Source organism: Pestalotiopsis fici (assembly GCF_000516985.1).
Source record: "Pestalotiopsis fici W106-1 unplaced genomic scaffold PFICI_Scf_3, whole genome shotgun sequence".
Lineage (NCBI taxonomy): Eukaryota > Fungi > Ascomycota > Sordariomycetes > Amphisphaeriales > Sporocadaceae > Pestalotiopsis > Pestalotiopsis fici.
Window position 1 is genome coordinate 310,030 of NW_006917093.1, and position 17,357 is coordinate 327,386.

The 17,357-nt window shown below is 51.2% G+C and overlaps 6 protein-coding genes across 6 annotated transcripts; all 6 read left to right on the top strand.

Annotated features, from left to right (window-relative positions):
- Nucleotides 1-2,362: 2,362 nt before the first annotated feature.
- PFICI_04290 (uncharacterized protein) lies at nt 2,363-5,337 on the top strand (the record flags this gene model as incomplete). The annotated part of the gene is made up of 5 exons (XM_007832871.1): nt 2,363-2,606; nt 2,678-4,152; nt 4,210-4,294; nt 4,362-5,054; nt 5,135-5,337. 5 exons carry the CDS (start codon nt 2,363-2,365, stop codon nt 5,335-5,337), a joined length of 2,700 nt encoding a protein of 899 aa, XP_007831062.1.
- An 803-nt stretch (nt 5,338-6,140) lies between these two features.
- Nucleotides 6,141-8,450, top strand: PFICI_04291 (uncharacterized protein; the record flags this gene model as incomplete). Its single annotated transcript, XM_007832872.1, has 1 exon — nt 6,141-8,450. One exon carries the CDS (start codon nt 6,141-6,143, stop codon nt 8,448-8,450), a length of 2,310 nt encoding a protein of 769 aa, XP_007831063.1.
- Nucleotides 8,451-10,508: 2,058 nt separating this feature from the next.
- Nucleotides 10,509-12,014, top strand: PFICI_04292 (uncharacterized protein; the record flags this gene model as incomplete). Its single annotated transcript, XM_007832873.1, has 4 exons — nt 10,509-10,671; nt 10,734-11,566; nt 11,636-11,761; nt 11,826-12,014. The coding sequence occupies 4 exons, from the start codon at nt 10,509-10,511 to the stop codon at nt 12,012-12,014; spliced, it is 1,311 nt and encodes a 436-aa protein (XP_007831064.1).
- A 593-nt stretch (nt 12,015-12,607) lies between these two features.
- On the top strand, nt 12,608-14,006 carry PFICI_04293 (uncharacterized protein; the record flags this gene model as incomplete). The annotated part of the gene is made up of 2 exons (XM_007832874.1): nt 12,608-12,780; nt 12,851-14,006. 2 exons carry the CDS (start codon nt 12,608-12,610, stop codon nt 14,004-14,006), a joined length of 1,329 nt encoding a protein of 442 aa, XP_007831065.1.
- Nucleotides 14,007-14,461: 455 nt separating this feature from the next.
- Nucleotides 14,462-16,219, top strand: PFICI_04294 (uncharacterized protein; the record flags this gene model as incomplete). Its single annotated transcript, XM_007832875.1, has 1 exon — nt 14,462-16,219. The coding sequence occupies one exon, from the start codon at nt 14,462-14,464 to the stop codon at nt 16,217-16,219; it is 1,758 nt and encodes a 585-aa protein (XP_007831066.1).
- A 460-nt stretch (nt 16,220-16,679) lies between these two features.
- On the top strand, nt 16,680-17,319 carry PFICI_04295 (uncharacterized protein; the record flags this gene model as incomplete). Its single annotated transcript, XM_007832876.1, has 2 exons — nt 16,680-17,222; nt 17,281-17,319. 2 exons carry the CDS (start codon nt 16,680-16,682, stop codon nt 17,317-17,319), a joined length of 582 nt encoding a protein of 193 aa, XP_007831067.1.
- Nucleotides 17,320-17,357: the final 38 nt, after the last annotated feature.

Sequence of the window (17,357 nt, forward strand, 5' to 3'; positions counted from 1 at the left end):
GAAAGTTTACATGGCAAGCCTGGGTTATCTATCCGATATCGTCGCATGTTGTGACCGCCGAGCAAGCACATGCAAAAACAGAAACCCAATGTCCGAGCCTAGGTGCTCATCCGAGTCTCAGACGCAGACCTTGTTTTGAAGAGAATAATAGCCACAGTCTATAGCCGACTCTGCGCGGCTCGGAGTAATTTTTTAAAACATTACCATGATTCTCTTACGTCAAGGGAAGAAGGCAAAATGACATTTCCATATTGCGAATTATAACCGCTCCTTTGATGTGCTGATGAGATAATATCTCGCCACCTTGACTGCTCGCCTCGATCACGAAAAGTGTTTGGCAAAGCATCTTGCGTCTAGTTTGTCATGTCCGCCGAGGCTCTGATATCATTTCCGAACAAGATATCAACTTCACGATGTCAAGGGTCGCTGTTGCTGGACCCCTGCAAGAGGTACTATACCTTTTAGTATTCTATCTTGGATGCTGCTGGTAGACGTTGTTGAAGAACAGCCTCCCAGAAATAGTTACACGTCTTCAAATGGGTGCCTCCCTGGAGTGGGATGGCTTTAGCCTTGCCCACCACTACGTCTGCGTCTCTGAACGCTTCCGTATAGATATATGGAGTAGGTAGGTCGCGGCTACCAGTGCTACCATAACTTACCAACCATCATCCCTCCCATTGATGGCGACAAAACTGTGGACTTCCATGCCACTTGCAGCAGCAGCATCAGCTGAAAAATCGTTGGCTTGTTCAGATCATCCCACATATCTCCCAGCTGTCCTTCAACGATAATTTCGAAAAGATAGAGATTCATAATACTCTATATCTTCATGTCCATCTCCCCACAATGGTCTCATCACTACGTGATACGACGAAAGACTGGGACAATGCTGGGCATCGACATTAAGTGGTCCAGCCACGCATCGGCAGGGTTGGGATTCAACGGTGGCTAGCCACTTGTGATGTTGGAAGGAGAGGGTGTATCCGAACCAAATTTGAACTACAGAACATAAGCGAGGATTCGTGACTAGGATGCCATGCAGACATCACATTACCGAGAGGCCAAGAAAACGAGTCGACTTTGGCGAGCTTCAGAATGCTGGGAAAAGTCCTTATCAAATCGCAAATGGCTAGGCCTAGGAAAAAGGACGCCGTTTTCTGCAATGCCTAATGCAAACGTGCCGGTGCGGAGTACATGTTTGCCAAGCAAAGATGTTTCCTTCTCCAGACCGTACGGGTTTGTATAATGCCTTTCGACGTGGGATGCATGGTAAACTACGACTTTGCTAGATCCCGAGCAAAAGGCCTCAACAAAGGTGCAGCAAAATATGTGTTGGTTGCCATGCACAAATGTGATGTCATTCGACTATTCAGGAAGTTCTTGATCGTATCGACGACCCAAGGCCTCCCACGCGAAATGGGACTGTGTGGGGGAACAAACGTCGCGCCCAGGAATCAATGCAATGGTTCGCATAATCAAGGTTTGTCCGCCGTCACGGCAATGATGAGCCTCTTCTCCGCCGGGCGGCAACGCATCGATCCATTTCATCTGCAGCTCATCCCAAATACCGGCTGTTGACATGCTTGCGACCAAGACCTGGCCGTGGGTCTCGTGCCGTGGAGGCTATATACGATCTCGACTATCGCTCCACACTACCCGACGGGGTGCGAGATGCGGGCAAGTTGGTGCAACTGTGAGGGGAGGGATTGGATAAGGGCAGCAAAGCAGCACAGTAAAGACAGCTCTCGCCCTTCAAATATCTTGGAGAGTTCAAGACAGTCCCCAAACTCGCGCTACTTGAGCTGGCCAGAAGTGGAAGCTCAAGGGTCGTTATCATCCCCACCACTACGCGTTCACGCACATGGGGACGAAACCACGACCTTCCGAAAGCGTCCCTAGGCGCCCAGGGTCCGACGGTGCGCCGGCCAATCGCGCCCAGCTGCCCCAATTACTGCTTTCATTTACATGCAAAAGCGAATCGAGTCCGCATAGTCAACCTCTCGAGTCCCGACTTATACAAAGGCCCGGTTGCCAAACGACCGATTGCTGCCCTTGGCCTGGGAGAGAAAAACGACCGAAACCACGAGAGACTTTTTGTTGCAGCAGCCGAGAAAAGACCATGGGCTCCGGCATTATTGGCATTGGTGTTGGCATTACCACTTCCCATGTGTCATATGCTCGATTCGTTCTGTGAAACTCTCGCTTCTTTGTACCTGCTTGAGGAAATAAATCAAAATTGCTAGGCGAAGAAAGACGCACTGATCAACTTCTCACTGATCATATATTCCGAATCCAGCATCAGAACTCTATACACAAGCGATATTTGTTGTCTCTAACTTCTCAATCGGTGGCTGCCGCAGAAATGGCGGTCGAGGTGGAAGACCTACTGGTACAGCCATTCAGAGAACTTATCAAGCGTGGCAATGAAGCCATCACCAATGGAGAGGCTGCCCGGCTGGAGAACCCAGAGTTGTCACAGGTGATGCTCAGGTCAGCACGGGCTGTAGTCAGAGAGGGAGAACGAGCTCTCCAGAAAGTGCAGCCGCTCCTACTAGATCACCTGGAAAGACATGGCGATGCATTTCGAGATGCCATCAAGAACTGCGGTAAGTGAAACAATGCCAAGCCAAAGTCTTGGCAAGGGTTATAGGATCACTGTATATTGACGTCTGCATAGATGAGGTATTCGAAAGCCAACGCCAGCTGGAGGATGTCCTATACGACATTGATGACTACATCGAGGTAGATACCTTTGACGCCACCAAGTTCGCTCAGCTCCAGGCGGCTTCCAAAGCCTTTGCGCTCAGCTTGATCGACAACATCAGGAGACTTAGAGTTGGCGATGCCTTGCCGTCGCCGGCAGCTTTCCCGCCACTTCCCGCAATACCTCGGAGGAGGCCCAGCAAAGTTGAGCCATTGATCATCACATCGAGGCCAGCGACCAGAACTGGCCATTATAGCACTGACCAGACAGTCTTTACACCACAGGCCACATCGGCTCCCCTGGTCAGCCACTCGCGTCGTGCTCTCTCTACCAGCATCCGCAGTAGCCCCGGCGAGGCACACATGCTTCGACGAATGAGCTCCAAGACGTCACAAAAATCACAAAAGTCACTGGCTCCGTCGACCAGCAGCTCCGACAGCCACTATTCTCAGGCGAGTTTTCAATGGTCTGGGGCTGGACAGTCGGATACGCGAGGATACAATTCGCAGCAACCTTCAGATGTGGAAGCCCTTGGTGATGAGATCCAGAATCTCTTGAGCGAGCCGAATAGTCCTAAACTACGAGAAAATAGGCAGACAACATCAGAGGTTTCAACGCCTTGGACGAGTGCGTGGGTTCACGACCAACTCTCGTCGCCGCGCGACATGTTGGCACGAGAAACGATTCCAGAGGACTCGCCCATTGGACGGTTCAGCGAGGAAAGCACCGAGTCTGCCAGGACCAAGAGATACACTGTCGAAAGCGATACTCTTGCTACCGACATTGTTTTCCCAACGCCCAGAATCAGTCAAGCCTCAAAGACACGGAGAGCTTCCATGTTGTCAAGCGTAAATAATGCATCGTCTTATGGTGGCTTGTCTACAAGTGCTCCCACAGGTGACTTGAGAACCAGTCTGCCAGTACAGAATTCCCAGGAAACACTGGTACATGGTATGGAGCCATATTCACCCACAAAGAGATCAGCTGGGTCTTTACACGGATCACATGGGTCAATGTCCAACGTGTCGCACATTTCGCACGGCTCCATAGGCAGTGAGAATTTACCACCAGAATTCTTTCAACGGCAAATTTGGAGACCAAATATACCATCCGACGCATCGGTAAAGGATCTTTCCTTGGAACAGCCGAGGAGCGCCCCAAAGCCACCCGTGTACAGACCACCCAGAGTCACACCTCGCGTCGAGGACAACGAGAACCCCAAGCCAGTCTGGTATTCACGCGAGGAAAACTGCTCCATTGGACCGGACAGTTCACTGTACCAGATGAAGAGCTTTTGCGAAGGTGCTCTTGCTTTCAAGAACGGCCGGTACCAAGAGGCTACCAAGACGGCCATGTTTATCGACTCAGTTGTTCCTACTTCAGCTGTCTTTCACGACTCGATGAGTGATGTGGCCCTATCACTGGGTACCAACCAGGCAATATCTTTTGTGAGTTCTGATGTGAACAATCTAATGGACACGTAGGAGATGCTAATATCGTCCAAGGGCCCACGCAAGACGGTAACTCAGTGCATCAACTGTGAATATTCCCACTCGGCCGCAGAGTTTAGGCGAGACATGGCCAAAGACAGTAAGTGAATCCACATTCATAATCAAGATATTTTCGAGCACGCGCGACTTACATGGCACCCAACCAGAACGAGCCAACGCAACTACAGAAGGAGTCAACTACCGCCTCCGCTTCTTGTACAAGTCGCACCTGGCTGCCGAAACCAAGGGCAGCGCGCTGTATGGATGCATCTTTTGCGCACACTTGGGCTACACGTCGCGCGAGGGCGATGCCACCGTCTTCACCACGGAGCGCCAGCTCTTCCGCCACCTCTCGCACCACCCGCAGCCGCTGCCACAGATCCCCGGGCTTACTGTCTTGTATGGCTACCTCGGCAGCAACTGTACCGAGGCCGAGGACTATGATTTGCACTTTCCCAGTCCACAATTTGCTAGCCCCATCATCCCCGAGGCACCGCTGCTGACACGGCGACCCACGGCCGTCGCCCTTCAGCCTCAGCTGCAAAAGGAAGGATCCCGACCCCTGACTGATCCGGATGGCCGGCGCGACGTGCTGCAGTTCCTGGCCGGGGCCCGGATCGTGGGCGTCGAATTCCCCGACGCCTGGGGCGGCAAGTGGTGCACGGGCTGGCATGACGGCGTGCGCGGTTCGTTCCCGGCCAAGCTGGTGCAGGTCGAGGCACCGCCCAAGAGCGACATACGTTTACCCGGGACCAACAATGACGGGCTCGTGGTGGTGTCCCGGTGGAAGTGGGAGCCCCGGGACGTTTCGGCCGGCTGGCTCATCTTTGATAAAAACACGACCATCACGAACGTGAGCTGTAAGTTCTTTGAGAGCTGCTTGTTCCTTACAAAGCAGGATATGTATTTCCTTTTAATTCATGGCTAACGCATGCGACAGGGTTGAGCTACGATTCATGGTGCTGGTCGGGCATGACCAAGGACGGCAAGGTCGGCTTCTTTCCGTCGTCGCACATCAAGCCCGACTCGATTCGCGATCCGTCTGGCTTGTACGGATCTTCCTTGGGCAACAAAAAGGACCCGGCTCGAAGGCTGTTCAAGATGCGACACGCCAAGAGCTCCTCATCGTCTGGCAGCAGTTGAAACAGACGAGCTTCAACAACGATATGACCCTGTCTGGGGGCCGCTTTTCCCTCTCAAACTTCTATTTACTTTGGTGGCTGGTTTGCATTGTCAAATTTTAGAAGGCGCATTGCCACGATGATACCCCTATCCGCTCCTTTATTATACACACGTACCAATGCTACATGTAGCACGGGAAGTTCATTTGTATGATGAACAAGATATGTAGCCTTTCAGGGTAGATCCCTCCTTTATTAGGCACGCGCAAGGGGAGCTATGATACTGGACGAGGATGACTGTATGAATGAATGTGGGATGAATACAGCGAGGTATGAATTAGTTTATCTAGAACAAAGGCCAAAGAATATACCCCATTAGTATTATCACATCTTTAACCGATTGCCTGTAGTGACGTTGAAGCGTGTCACATGGTGGGATGATCGTCCTGATACACTATGCCTTTGTGATGGGATTGTCTCGCTGGGGGTGAGACCATGTATTATAGCTGAGCCTCAATCAAGGATTGTATTGTGTTCTGCACTATTGCGGCGCAGATGCGGGTTGATTAGCTAGTAGTCCAAGAAGGCTCTAAAATCTGACAGGAACACCATATCCATTGGCCATATCCATTGGATCTATAAATAAATAGCCACTCAATGATAAGTATTACTGGCATTGGCAATATTTCCTAATCAAGCTGGGGCTGGATTATCCTTTCTTCAACTTGAAACTCCAATTACCTAGGTATAAATTGATATTTCAAATATCATCTACTGTCCTTTCTTTGCAAACAGAAAACGCCTTTGCATCGTCACTCGGCCGCTATGGATGCCAAGATCGAGTCACCGCCAGATGGCGGTCAGGGCAAAGAAATTCTGCAACAGACCGATGATGCTCATTTGTGCGAAAAATGTTTCGAGCTCATGAAGGACCTGTCGGACCAGTCCCAAGATCTAGCCGACTGGGATTGGCGCCTGAATAAATCCGCCATTGCTGCTCGATACGCTGCGAACCTCAATCCTGCCAATCTGGTCGACAGCGTCCGCAACATGCGCAGCAGTTCCAAGACGGGAATCTTCATTGCCGAGCTCGGAAACCGGTTTCGTCAAGCTATTGACACCAATTGTACCTTGTGTCGCTTGCTCTTGGCCTCCAAGGTGGAAACAACAAGCAATGAGAGCCGAGACGACGGTGGCGGCGACGAGCTGCAGGGCTTTTTGCTGAGGGACTACTTTCTCTTCAACCACCGAAGAAGCAACCCTTTGAGCTCGCGCGAAACCAAGCTCGGTGAGATGATCTTCTTGGCTGTAGTGCCAGCAAATTTTGATGCATCGAGCTCAGAGGACGATCAAAAGGCACTAGAATTGCAAACAGCATCCAAAGGTTGCCTCGTTTTGACCAACAAGGAATCAGAGCAGACTATCCTCAATGCTGTCACCGTGTCACCACACTTTGAACCGTCCGTTGTACTAGAGTGGTTTGACTTTTGCCGGCACCACCACGATGAACTCTGCCAACAGGATGCAGCATCAACCGTCGCCATTGATGGATTCAGGTGGATCGACTGCGACACCAAGATGGTCGAGACGGCCCAGGCAGTGCAGCCATACATTGCCTTGAGCTATGTATGGGGTCCTCCCTCGCCGTCCTCTGCCCCCAGCGAGCCGGAAGACCCAAACGCGGACCAAGTGCCACTTCCCGAAAAGCTACCCGCGACAATCGAGGATGCCATAACTGTCACCAAGCAACTTGGATTTAGATATTTGTGGGTTGACAGATACTGCATCAACCAAAAGAACCCAGAGATCAAACTCAAGCAGATCCAGCAAATGGACCTCATCTACCAGAACGCCGAGCTGGCCATTATTGCAGCTGCGGGCACCGACGAACGCCACGGTCTACCGGGGGTTGGTGGCAAGGAGCGAGCCAGCGCCAGGGGATCGTCGGTCAAGTATAAGAATATAGACATCACATCAACGCTCAAGGATCCTCAGGGCGTCGTTCGTGATTCCAGGTGGTATACCCGGGGTTGGACGTTTCAGGAAGGACTACTGAGCCGCCGGCGCCTGGTCTTTACCGAGGAGCAAGTCTATTTTGAATGCAACGCGATGAATTGTTTTGAAAGTATTTCGGGGTCCTTGACCAGCTTGTCTGAGCGCGACAACACCAGGGCCGCCACCTTTATGCGCCCCGGCCTCTTTGAATCCCATCGACGGCGAACCACCAGTGCTGTAGGGGCAAAGCGTGTCCGCAGCGTCGAGGAAATGGACTTTTCTGCCCTGTTTGACAGTTATCTGATCTGGTCGCAGCAGTATTCGGCCAGAAACCTTAGCTTTGACGGAGACTCGATGAACGCCTTTTTGGGGCTGATACACAAGATCGAAAAGATACCAAAGCCGCTGCTCCAGCATTGGGCGATCCCATATCCCCATTCTGATCACAAACTTGATCCTCTCCATGCTTTTGCCGAAGCCCTGTCGTGGAGACACAAGTACTCTTGTTGGGACGACGACGCGTCCAAACGGCCCCGGCGCAGGACGGAATTCCCTTCGTGGTCGTGGGTTGGCTGGGCATCCGAGATTGTGTATCCCACCAAAGACGCGTTGGTGGAAGAGAGGCTCTATGGCGAGAATATTGAAATCACCAGATTCCGCAATCGTGAAATGACTCTGGGCGAAACGGGTCGTGGCTCAAAGTGGTCAGCGGACAAGAAAGTGTCATATGGTGTACTTTCTTCCAACAACCGAGTCTTGACGATACATTCTCGGGTAATTCAAGCTTCCGACCTTTCATACGATGCTCAGACAAAGCAGTGGAAGCTCTATGGCCATCCAGCCACCGTGGCCATGTCCCAAGGGCCACCGACGGAAGATGAATTCTATGAACAGCTCCGCCAAGATAAACAGTGGGCATGCGTCTTATTGGGAAGCGCAAGTTCGCAAATGGTGCAAGTCATCACGGCATTGATTCTCGAGCGCAGCGACGACGACGATAGCTATGTGCGGTCTGGTCTGTTGATTGCCAAGATGCCCGCCATGTCTTGGACTGGTCGCCTCATGAAAACGGCTTTTCAAGATCTCACAAGGGAGGCTAAAAGCATGGCGAGCCAATTTCAGACATTCAACATTAAATGAAAGTTGCTGGTTGAGACGTCAGACTTTTGAATCTGCACGTCTTTCATTATGTTCTTCCCCGAGTTGGCAACAGTCATTGCGCCTGTAGCTCAAGTATATGGTTGGTGGAATGCAATTTTCAAATAGACGGGCGATGTTTTATTCAGAGTGAAAGTTCATGTCGAAAGTCGCAACGCTTTTGATGTAGTGACAGTAATAATTCCCAGATTCTTACCAAACAGGTTATCATAGAAGAAAAGATCCATGTCAGTAGTTTATAACTTCAGAGCATTGGTAAAATGATTAGGCTAAGCTAGAAACATTGGCTCGCTATGGAAGAGAGGGAGAAGCCTGCAAAACGAATAGGCCATTATGCTTCTGCTTATCATCTTCTGGGAAGAGTTCAGCGCTCGCCCAAACGTGTATGATTCATGCGCGCGCCAGATTGTGCATCACCGTTGTTCAGTATCCGCTGTACAAGCTTTCTCAAAATACAGTTGAGGAATGAAAGTCTGGCAGAAAAAAGGGCCATGATTAAAAGTAAAATAGCTACATGTACTATAAATGCACGCGACGACCGTATGAACAGTACCACTGCCTGGTTCTATCGCGGAAACGAGAGACTCTTTCTACATGGCCTCGAGCGATATAAATGTCTTGAGGTGGTTACACAGGATAATACCCCTATCTTCTTCCTGCACACTTCTCCACCAGCAATAGATACCATAGATTTAATGCAAGTAGCTGAAACCCGACGACTGTGGCGCATGCAGGGTAGCATTACGATCGCCTATATGTGCACAATCTACTGCCCAAAGCGTATAAAGCGCGAGTTTTTGAGGCGGCCAATAATGCTCGAGCCTCGTTACTGTGCCGTTGGCTGCCCACTGCCAATGAAAAGACGTCTCTGCATACACATGTTGTGATAGTCGGAGCCTTTTTTGATCAACGGATCAACCCAACGAAAATAAACAGGGCGCCGAGAAGATGTTCAGTTTTGGGGGACCCTTGAAATCGCAAGATGGTGGAGTCGCACGTACGAGACAAAACGCTAAACAAGTCTCTTCGATAGTAGTAGTGGACACTTTCTTTTGGAACGTTTCTGGGGGGCGCCGCTACTTGAAGGGGGTTTTACTGAGTAAAAATATGGCCATCATCTGGGGCAAATGGACAGCTCAAGAGCCAAGTCAACACAAGAGCCTACGCGGCCCGGCCCAACGATCCATGCGACAAGCAGTTGGTCTTGCAACCCATTGACATGCCAGTGGGTGACTAGTGTAGCTGGGCAATCTTGTTTTGACTCTGGCAACAGGCGGGCAATCTGGAATGTTTGGATAGAGTAATAAAACGAGTCACGACATGATTGCCAGTAGAGTTTTGACTGTGTTTCTTCACCGAACCGCGGGAGAGGTTTTTGATCTGTAGTATTCCGTAATACTGGACCCAATGGACATGGCCAACCTACAGTGTACAAACACCCCCTTGAATGATCACCGCTCTTTGAAGATCCCCTAGAAAGTCAGACCAAGGGCAAACTGGCAAATGCCGGTCTAGCCCCAGGGCTGGAAATCGCTTGACTAATAGCCCCAAACTCCCTACCCGCTGCCTGCTACGTATCGCCAGCAAAGATCCAAATTTGTCCATAAGGGGCTCAAGTCCACTAGTGCTGGCCAATGCTCGACACTAAGAAATCTCTACTGATTAAGGGGGTATGCGAAGCTTTTTTTTTGCTGTGCCCAGTGCCCGTGCGCGAGCTGGCGTGGAGATGAGCTTATGCCACATGCCAATTCTCAGTAAAGGGTCCCCGAAATTTACATCATCAAGAATAAGTCAAAGTAAAAAAAACACCTTACCCCGAGGAGAGTGAGTGAGAAAGCCGTGCCTATTCAGTTTGGTACTCTATACTACCTACCGGTCTGACTCGAGCGTTGCAAGAAAAGGAAACCTCGGAACAGACTCGCATTCAACTCTCGGACTTTTTTTTTTTATCTAATAGTTCTGGGCGCACACACAAAAAAAAGGGACCCCTGTTATAGATTGGAGCGACTATACGATCAATTCTTGTCCCCCACTAGGATCATGGAAAAATACATTGTATACGACAATGGACTCACAAAGGCGGACCGGCTGGTCCTAAAGGCTCTCGCTGTAGACATCGAAGCTCGCAACCAGGGAGACCAAAACAGGACTGATCGGCAGAGCACCCAGGATGCAAAGCAGGAGGAGGATCATGTGCAAAGCTGTAAGTTGGTTCGCCCTCGGGGAGCCAAGAAACAACCAAGACTGACCGAGTCTCTTTTTTAGTGAGCGACGAGGACGAGAGGACGCTATCGTACCTCAATGCTCTCAATGATCCGTCCAGTTCGGATTTCCAGCCCACCGTCTTCCAGGGTACTGATTACGATGGCATTGACTGGAAGAGGCCGTTCAACCAATACGTGCTCAAGCACTACATCCAAGCCGCCAGGTCCATTGTGAGGGTCGAGACGGACGTGGTGATGCTGACGCATCTGCTGCTGTACTTTACCACCTCGGTCCCAAGTGCCGCCTACCTCTTCTTTGGGTCCTTTACCTGGATCCATGGAGTCTTGCACTCGCTGATGCAGCTGTCCTACATGGGCGCCTACACGCTGATGATGCACCAGCACATTCATATGCGCGGTGTTCTGCACAAGCGTCTCGGCTTCTTCGACCACACGTTCCCCTACCTGCTCGACCCTCTGATGGGACACACGTGGAACTCGTACTTTTACCACCACGTCAAGCACCACCACGTCGAGGGCAATGGACCCGGAGACCTGTCCTCGACCATGAGCTACCAGCGGGACAGCTTCTTGCACTTTCTGCACTACGTCGGTCGTTTCATTGTGTTGGTCTGGGCCGAGCTGCCGCTCTACTTTGTCTCGAGGAAGAGACACACCCTGGCCGTCAAGACCCTCTTTTGGGAGCTGAGCAGCTACGGACTGCTGTACTCGGCCTTCAAGTACAACCGACAAGCCGCCATCTGCGTCCTCCTGATTCCCTTTGTTCTCATGCGCCTGGGCATGATGGTGGGCAACTGGGGCCAGCACGCGTTTGTCGACAATGAGGAGCCAGACTCTGATTATCGATCGAGCATTACGCTCATCGACGTTCCTGTAAGTTTGCACTATATGCGGTCAATGATGGCGGAGAATGGATTGAGAATATACTAACCGTACAATCAGAGCAACCGTTACTCTTTCAACGATGGCTACCACACTTCTCACCACTTGAACCCAATGAGACACTGGAGAGAACACCCCAACTCCTTCCTCAAGCAAAGACACGTGTATGCGTCGCAAAATGCGCTGGTAAGTTTCATCGCAATCTTCTCATTTCTGTATACGCGCAACAGCATCTAACGAAACTGGCTAGGTCTTTCACAACATTGACTACATCTTCATTACAATCAAGCTTTTGACCAAGGACTATGAGCACCTGGCCAAGTGCCTCGTGCCTATTGGTGAGGAGCAGCTGGCCTGGACCATGGAGGAACGGATTGAGCACCTGAGGAGCCGCACGCGTCAGTTCACACCAGAGGAGATGAAGCTCAAGTATAACTAAGGGGCCGTCTCTGGCTGGTACTCGGTTACTCTCGGGCGGTGGAAAAACGGAATATAGAATCATATAGAGTGGTAATGGCATATAAGCGATTGATTTCTCGATAGACGTATGCAAGCTTTCATGTTTGCGTTTGGCATAGGAAAATCAAGTGATTCTTCAAGGCCAAGAACCCCCAGGCGCGCCTGCCTGGCTTCGGCTGCCTTGGCTGCGGCAAAGTAGCGCCCGTGTCTAGTACCGCGTTAGTGACGGGAAGCCCGTGCTGTAGGGGACGGGGCTGCTAAAAAGTACAGGGCTCTCAGTCATTGACGTCACTTGGACGCCAGCAGCAGTACACTATTCGAGTGCCTTTACAATCATTTTAATACTGCGTATAACGAAAGGAATCAAAACATTAAAGCATTGATTGGGGGGTCATGTTGCCTTGTAAATGCAGACTCATGCTTTCTAGGCTTTCAATCGGAGCTAAAAGATTGCAACTGCAACATCGTACTTTCAATTCTATGAGGTGGCTGGGTCAGCCAGCTTCTGCCGAAGGCATTTTACAGTCCAAAAGCACAACTGCCAACGCGGCCGACAAGACTCAAAAGGCAAGAATGAAGAGAAGCGCACCCTCGGCAGGCTCGAAAGCTGCTCCAAAGTCAAAGAAGCCGCGCGTCGAGGTCCCCGAGTACCACTTGACTCCATCCCTACGCGATGAGTCTGGGGAGATTATATGGCCAGCTCCAAATCATCAGATCGAGACAGCGAGAAAGAGGATACTAGAGTGGTAAGTACAAGTGATACTTTTCCATGTTTTTGATTCCATATATGTGGCCTTGCTAAAGAAGACGAGATAGTGCTGCCGCAGGGAAAGGAACACTCATCGTTCCCGACAAGGATGCAGATGGCCTGACCTCGGGTGCCATCTTACAAAAGACACTGGTATTGCTTGGACTTGATCCGAATTTGATCTCGGCGCACCTTTTACAAAAAGGCGGCAATATCCATGACGATGCCGAACGGACTGCCATGGCAGCGCACAAGCCCGAATACGTATTTGTGCTGGATCAGGGCTCCAGAAATTCGCCACCAGTCATTGACGCACCTCACAAGGCTTTGGTGATAGATCATCACCATGCTTTGGAGGGTGATTTCCCCGAGGGTGCGGAACACGTGACGGCTTGCGACTCACCGCCCGTGGCCACGAGTTCGCTACTCACATATCATATTTGTTCTCATCTCCATGAAGGCGTGCGTGAGGAATGCGACTGGTTGTGTGTGATGGGCACACACGGGGACTTGGGAAACACACTGAAATGGGAACCTCCATTTCCAGACATGAAGCCAACATTCAAGACATATACAAAGAAAGCGTTAAATGACGCAGTGTCGCTCATCAATGCGCCGCGGCGGACAGCTACGTATGACGTGCCGGGCGCCTGGAAAGCATTGACATCGGCATCATCGCCGTCAGAACTCCTCAAGAACAAGACGCTGCTTGCTGCCCGCGCAGAAGTAAATGCCGAAGTTGAGAGGTGTACGCACACGGCGCCCAAGTTCTCTGGAGATGCCAAGATTGCCGTTTTTCGCATCAATTCGGCGGCGCAAATACACCCCGTCATTGCGACTCGGTGGGCAGGCCACTTGCAGTCGCCCAAGCTCGAGGTCATTCTCGTGGCCAATGAAGGTTATCTTCCAGGTATGGTCAACTTTTCATGCCGCATCCCACGTAGCGCGCGAGCTCGCGACCCACCGGTCAACATTATCGAGGTTCTAAGGGGTATCGCCGACAAGGCATGCGACTCGACCTTGCGGGCACGGCTGGGCGAGTCGTTTGCCAGGGGACACAAGGAAGCAAGTGGTGGTATCGTGCCCAAGGCTGAATTCGAAGAGCTCATGGAGGTTCTCGAGATTGGTAAAAAGCCCGAGGACGGCAGCCCGAGCAAAAAGAAGGTCAAGAACCCTTTGCCAAAGCAGTCCAATACTCTCATGAATTATTTTGGCAAAGCTTGAATTAGCCAGAGCAAAGGATCGAGAAGGTGATGAATCTCAATGAGCGCAAGGGATATCCATGGGAGATATTGGTCCTGGCATCGATAAACCCGAATTTCCAGTTCTCGGAGCTTTCCCTTTTCCATCTGTTGGGGAATTTTGAGGAATTTGACTTTACCATCGGCCACCAACGGCGCATCCACGATTGTATTGGACTGGTCAGTGGTCACCACCACCCACCACCAAATGTGCATCCAAGACTACTGTACTTCAGACCCCTGCTTACACCGTAGTAAGCGAACTCCTGTCATGATAGAGTCTCATTCCGATCACCGATCCCGAATACTGTGCCAACCAAGCTAAACCCACTACGGTTAAGTCACACTCGGACTTCTCTACGTATTATAAAGATGATAGGCAGAAGTCCTGATCCTTCTTCGCCACCTCATCAAATAAATCAATACGTCAAACTTATCATGGACGAAAAGAGGTCTTCAGTCATTGACGGCCTAGAAAGGCGGCGCTTGGGCTCGTCGCGTCTTGTCAAGTACCTTGCGGTCGGCGCGCTGCTCTGCTTTGCCTGGTTCCAATTCAACAGGTCGCAGATATGGAAGCCTAGCCGTCACTTCTGTCATCACTCTGATGCGAGCCTGGATGGCAAGCTAAAGTATCCCGGCGAAAACATTACTTGGGAAGAGTGTGGTGACCTCATTGGACGAAAGCTCGAGTGCAGCGAGATTGAAGTGCCCATGGACCAGTACAACCCCGACAACTCTGGTAACAAGACGTTCAGCATTCCGCTCATTCGACTAAGAGGCAAAAATGCGACGCAAAACATCCTTCTGAACCCTGGTGGCCCAGGAGGCTCGGGCACGGAATTCATTTGGCGCAAGGGAGAGCAATTGAATGCCATCATTGGCGAGGGATTCCACCTGCTCAGTTTTGATCCGCGGGGCGTCAATGGCTCCAGGCCAAAGGCGACTTGCTACCCCAATGAAGAGACAAGACAGCTCCGCTCGCAAGTTCGCGCCAACAAGGTGATTGAAGACAGTGCAGAGGTGTACTCGTGGTCCCAAAACTTTGTCCGCGCTTGCGTCGACACCATGGGCGAACATGCCGGCTATGTCAACACGCCGCAGACAGCAGCCGATATGAACAGCATTCTTGATGCCGTCGGCCAGCAAGAAATGGTCTACTGGGGATTTAGTTATGGCACAACGCTGGGTCAGACGTATGCCACGCTATTTCCCGAACGCTCAGAACGAGTAATCATCGATGGCGTTGGTAATAACTTTGACTGGTACGAAACCCCGATTGATAGCGAAGAGCTGGCCGACACGGAAAACGTACTTCTCGGCTTCTTTGATGAATGCATCAAGGCGGGCGAGGACTGTCCACTATCCTCTCTGGCCGAGTCAAAAGAGGAACTACAGGAAAAGGTTCTCGACTTTGCCGACAAGCTGAATGAGCCCTTGAGTGTCTATGTCAACAATACCGTCTGGGGTGTCCTTACACGAGAGGACATCATCCTATCGGGCCTGTTCCCTGCTCTGTATAAGCCGGCGAACTGGTATGGATTGGCCGATCGCCTTGCCAAACTCCTCCAAGGCAACGCCACTGAAGCATTCCTAGCATATGGTCTTGATGGGCCTTGGTCCGGCATCCTGGACCTGGACACTACCCTCATGATTGAGCAAAACGACGGCGCCTCTGGTCCGGATATATGGCCCCAAGACCGGCAGAGCATGCTGGACATGATCCTCCCCTTTATGAACTCGAGCCTGTTTGCCTTTATGGAAAACAGTCAAGTGTATAGCAAGCAGCAATGGCGCATCCCCAAAACGCACAGCTTTGTGCAAAAATACGGAGTCAAGACGGCGTATCCGCTGCTGATCCTCAGCACCACGTTCGACCCCGTCTGCCCCCTCATCTCGGCCCGCGCAGCCAATGCCGCCTTTGAGGGCTCCCAGATTGTCGAGCTCAAGGGCTACGGCCACTGCTCGCTGGCCATGCCGTCCAATTGCATGGCTCAACACGTGCGCGCCTTTCTGTACAATGGCACGGTGCCCGAAAACTATACCCAGTGCGAGGTTGATGGGCCTTATTTTATCAAGCCAGAGGATAACAACGCAACGGCAGTGACGCTGCTGCAGTTTGATGATGCAGAGGATCAACGCATTTATAGTGCTCAGCTTGAGATTGCGCGGGATGACAGTTGGCCTTATCGGTGGTAAGAAAATGTATTGATGATTTCTGAGCGCTTAGTCATTATTCATTAAAGATATTCGTGATGAACTACTCCATCCACGTGGCGTAGCTGGGCACTCAACTTGTACTCAGCTTAAAGTTTAGGCTAAATTTGAGAACGAATGAAGATGATTTTAAACAAATGCAGAATATGTTGTACTCAGTAGGACCGGGGGCAGAGTTGCATACCACCACGAGTGAACCACGCGATTTGGTAGCGGGTAAATGTCCATCGAGGCCCAAGACTTTCATCCTCAATACCCCATTGGGATATGTCGGCGGGATCAAGTCCGTATTTATGAGTATGTATTAGACACGACACTTCCAGGATTCCAAAGTAATTTTCGTTGTCAAGGACGATTTCATTTGACATCTCGAGTACGGCCAACTTGGGCAGAATACCATACTCTGACGGCTCCCAAGCAACAAAGCAAATACCTGCTCACGATGCGACTCTCCATGTCAACACTCTGCGTGCTTCTCGCCACGGGCGCAATCGCCCATCCTCTTGTCGCCAGAACACCAACCCTCGAATCCCGCCAAGCCTCGGGCCCTGGAACCACCCTACAGTCGGGCTGGTACTGGGTGCGAGCCGTAGTGGCGCCCAACTATCACAAATACCTCCAAACGAAACCGGCAAACCAGGCCGGAGTCGCCATACTGGAATCGTACACGACGGCGGGACAGTACAAGGTCGAGGATGGACAACTGGTGGCCAATACGGGATCCGGGTCGGCGCCCTTGTATCTCAATGTCGAAAAGCCCGCCGATTTGACGGCGCAGCCGCCGCAGCGCACCCTGGGCACCTCGTTCAACACGACCAAGAACACATTTGGAACTTTTGTTTTCCAGGGCGACGCTCTTACCTGGAGCACGCCCGAGATCCAGCGCCAAAACCTTGCAGCTTGGCTCGTCTGCACTGGACAAAAGTTGTACATCAACACTGGTGCCTATGCGTACCAGACACCCAGTGGCTGTGCTGATCAGACGGTGAGTTTAAAGTGATCAAGCGACCATTTTGGGGATTGAAGCTGATTTTGAGGCATAGATTCACTACTATAATGACGCACATGCTAATGGGAAATGATGAACTGGTTGTGGAGATGGAAATTTATCACTTGGGAG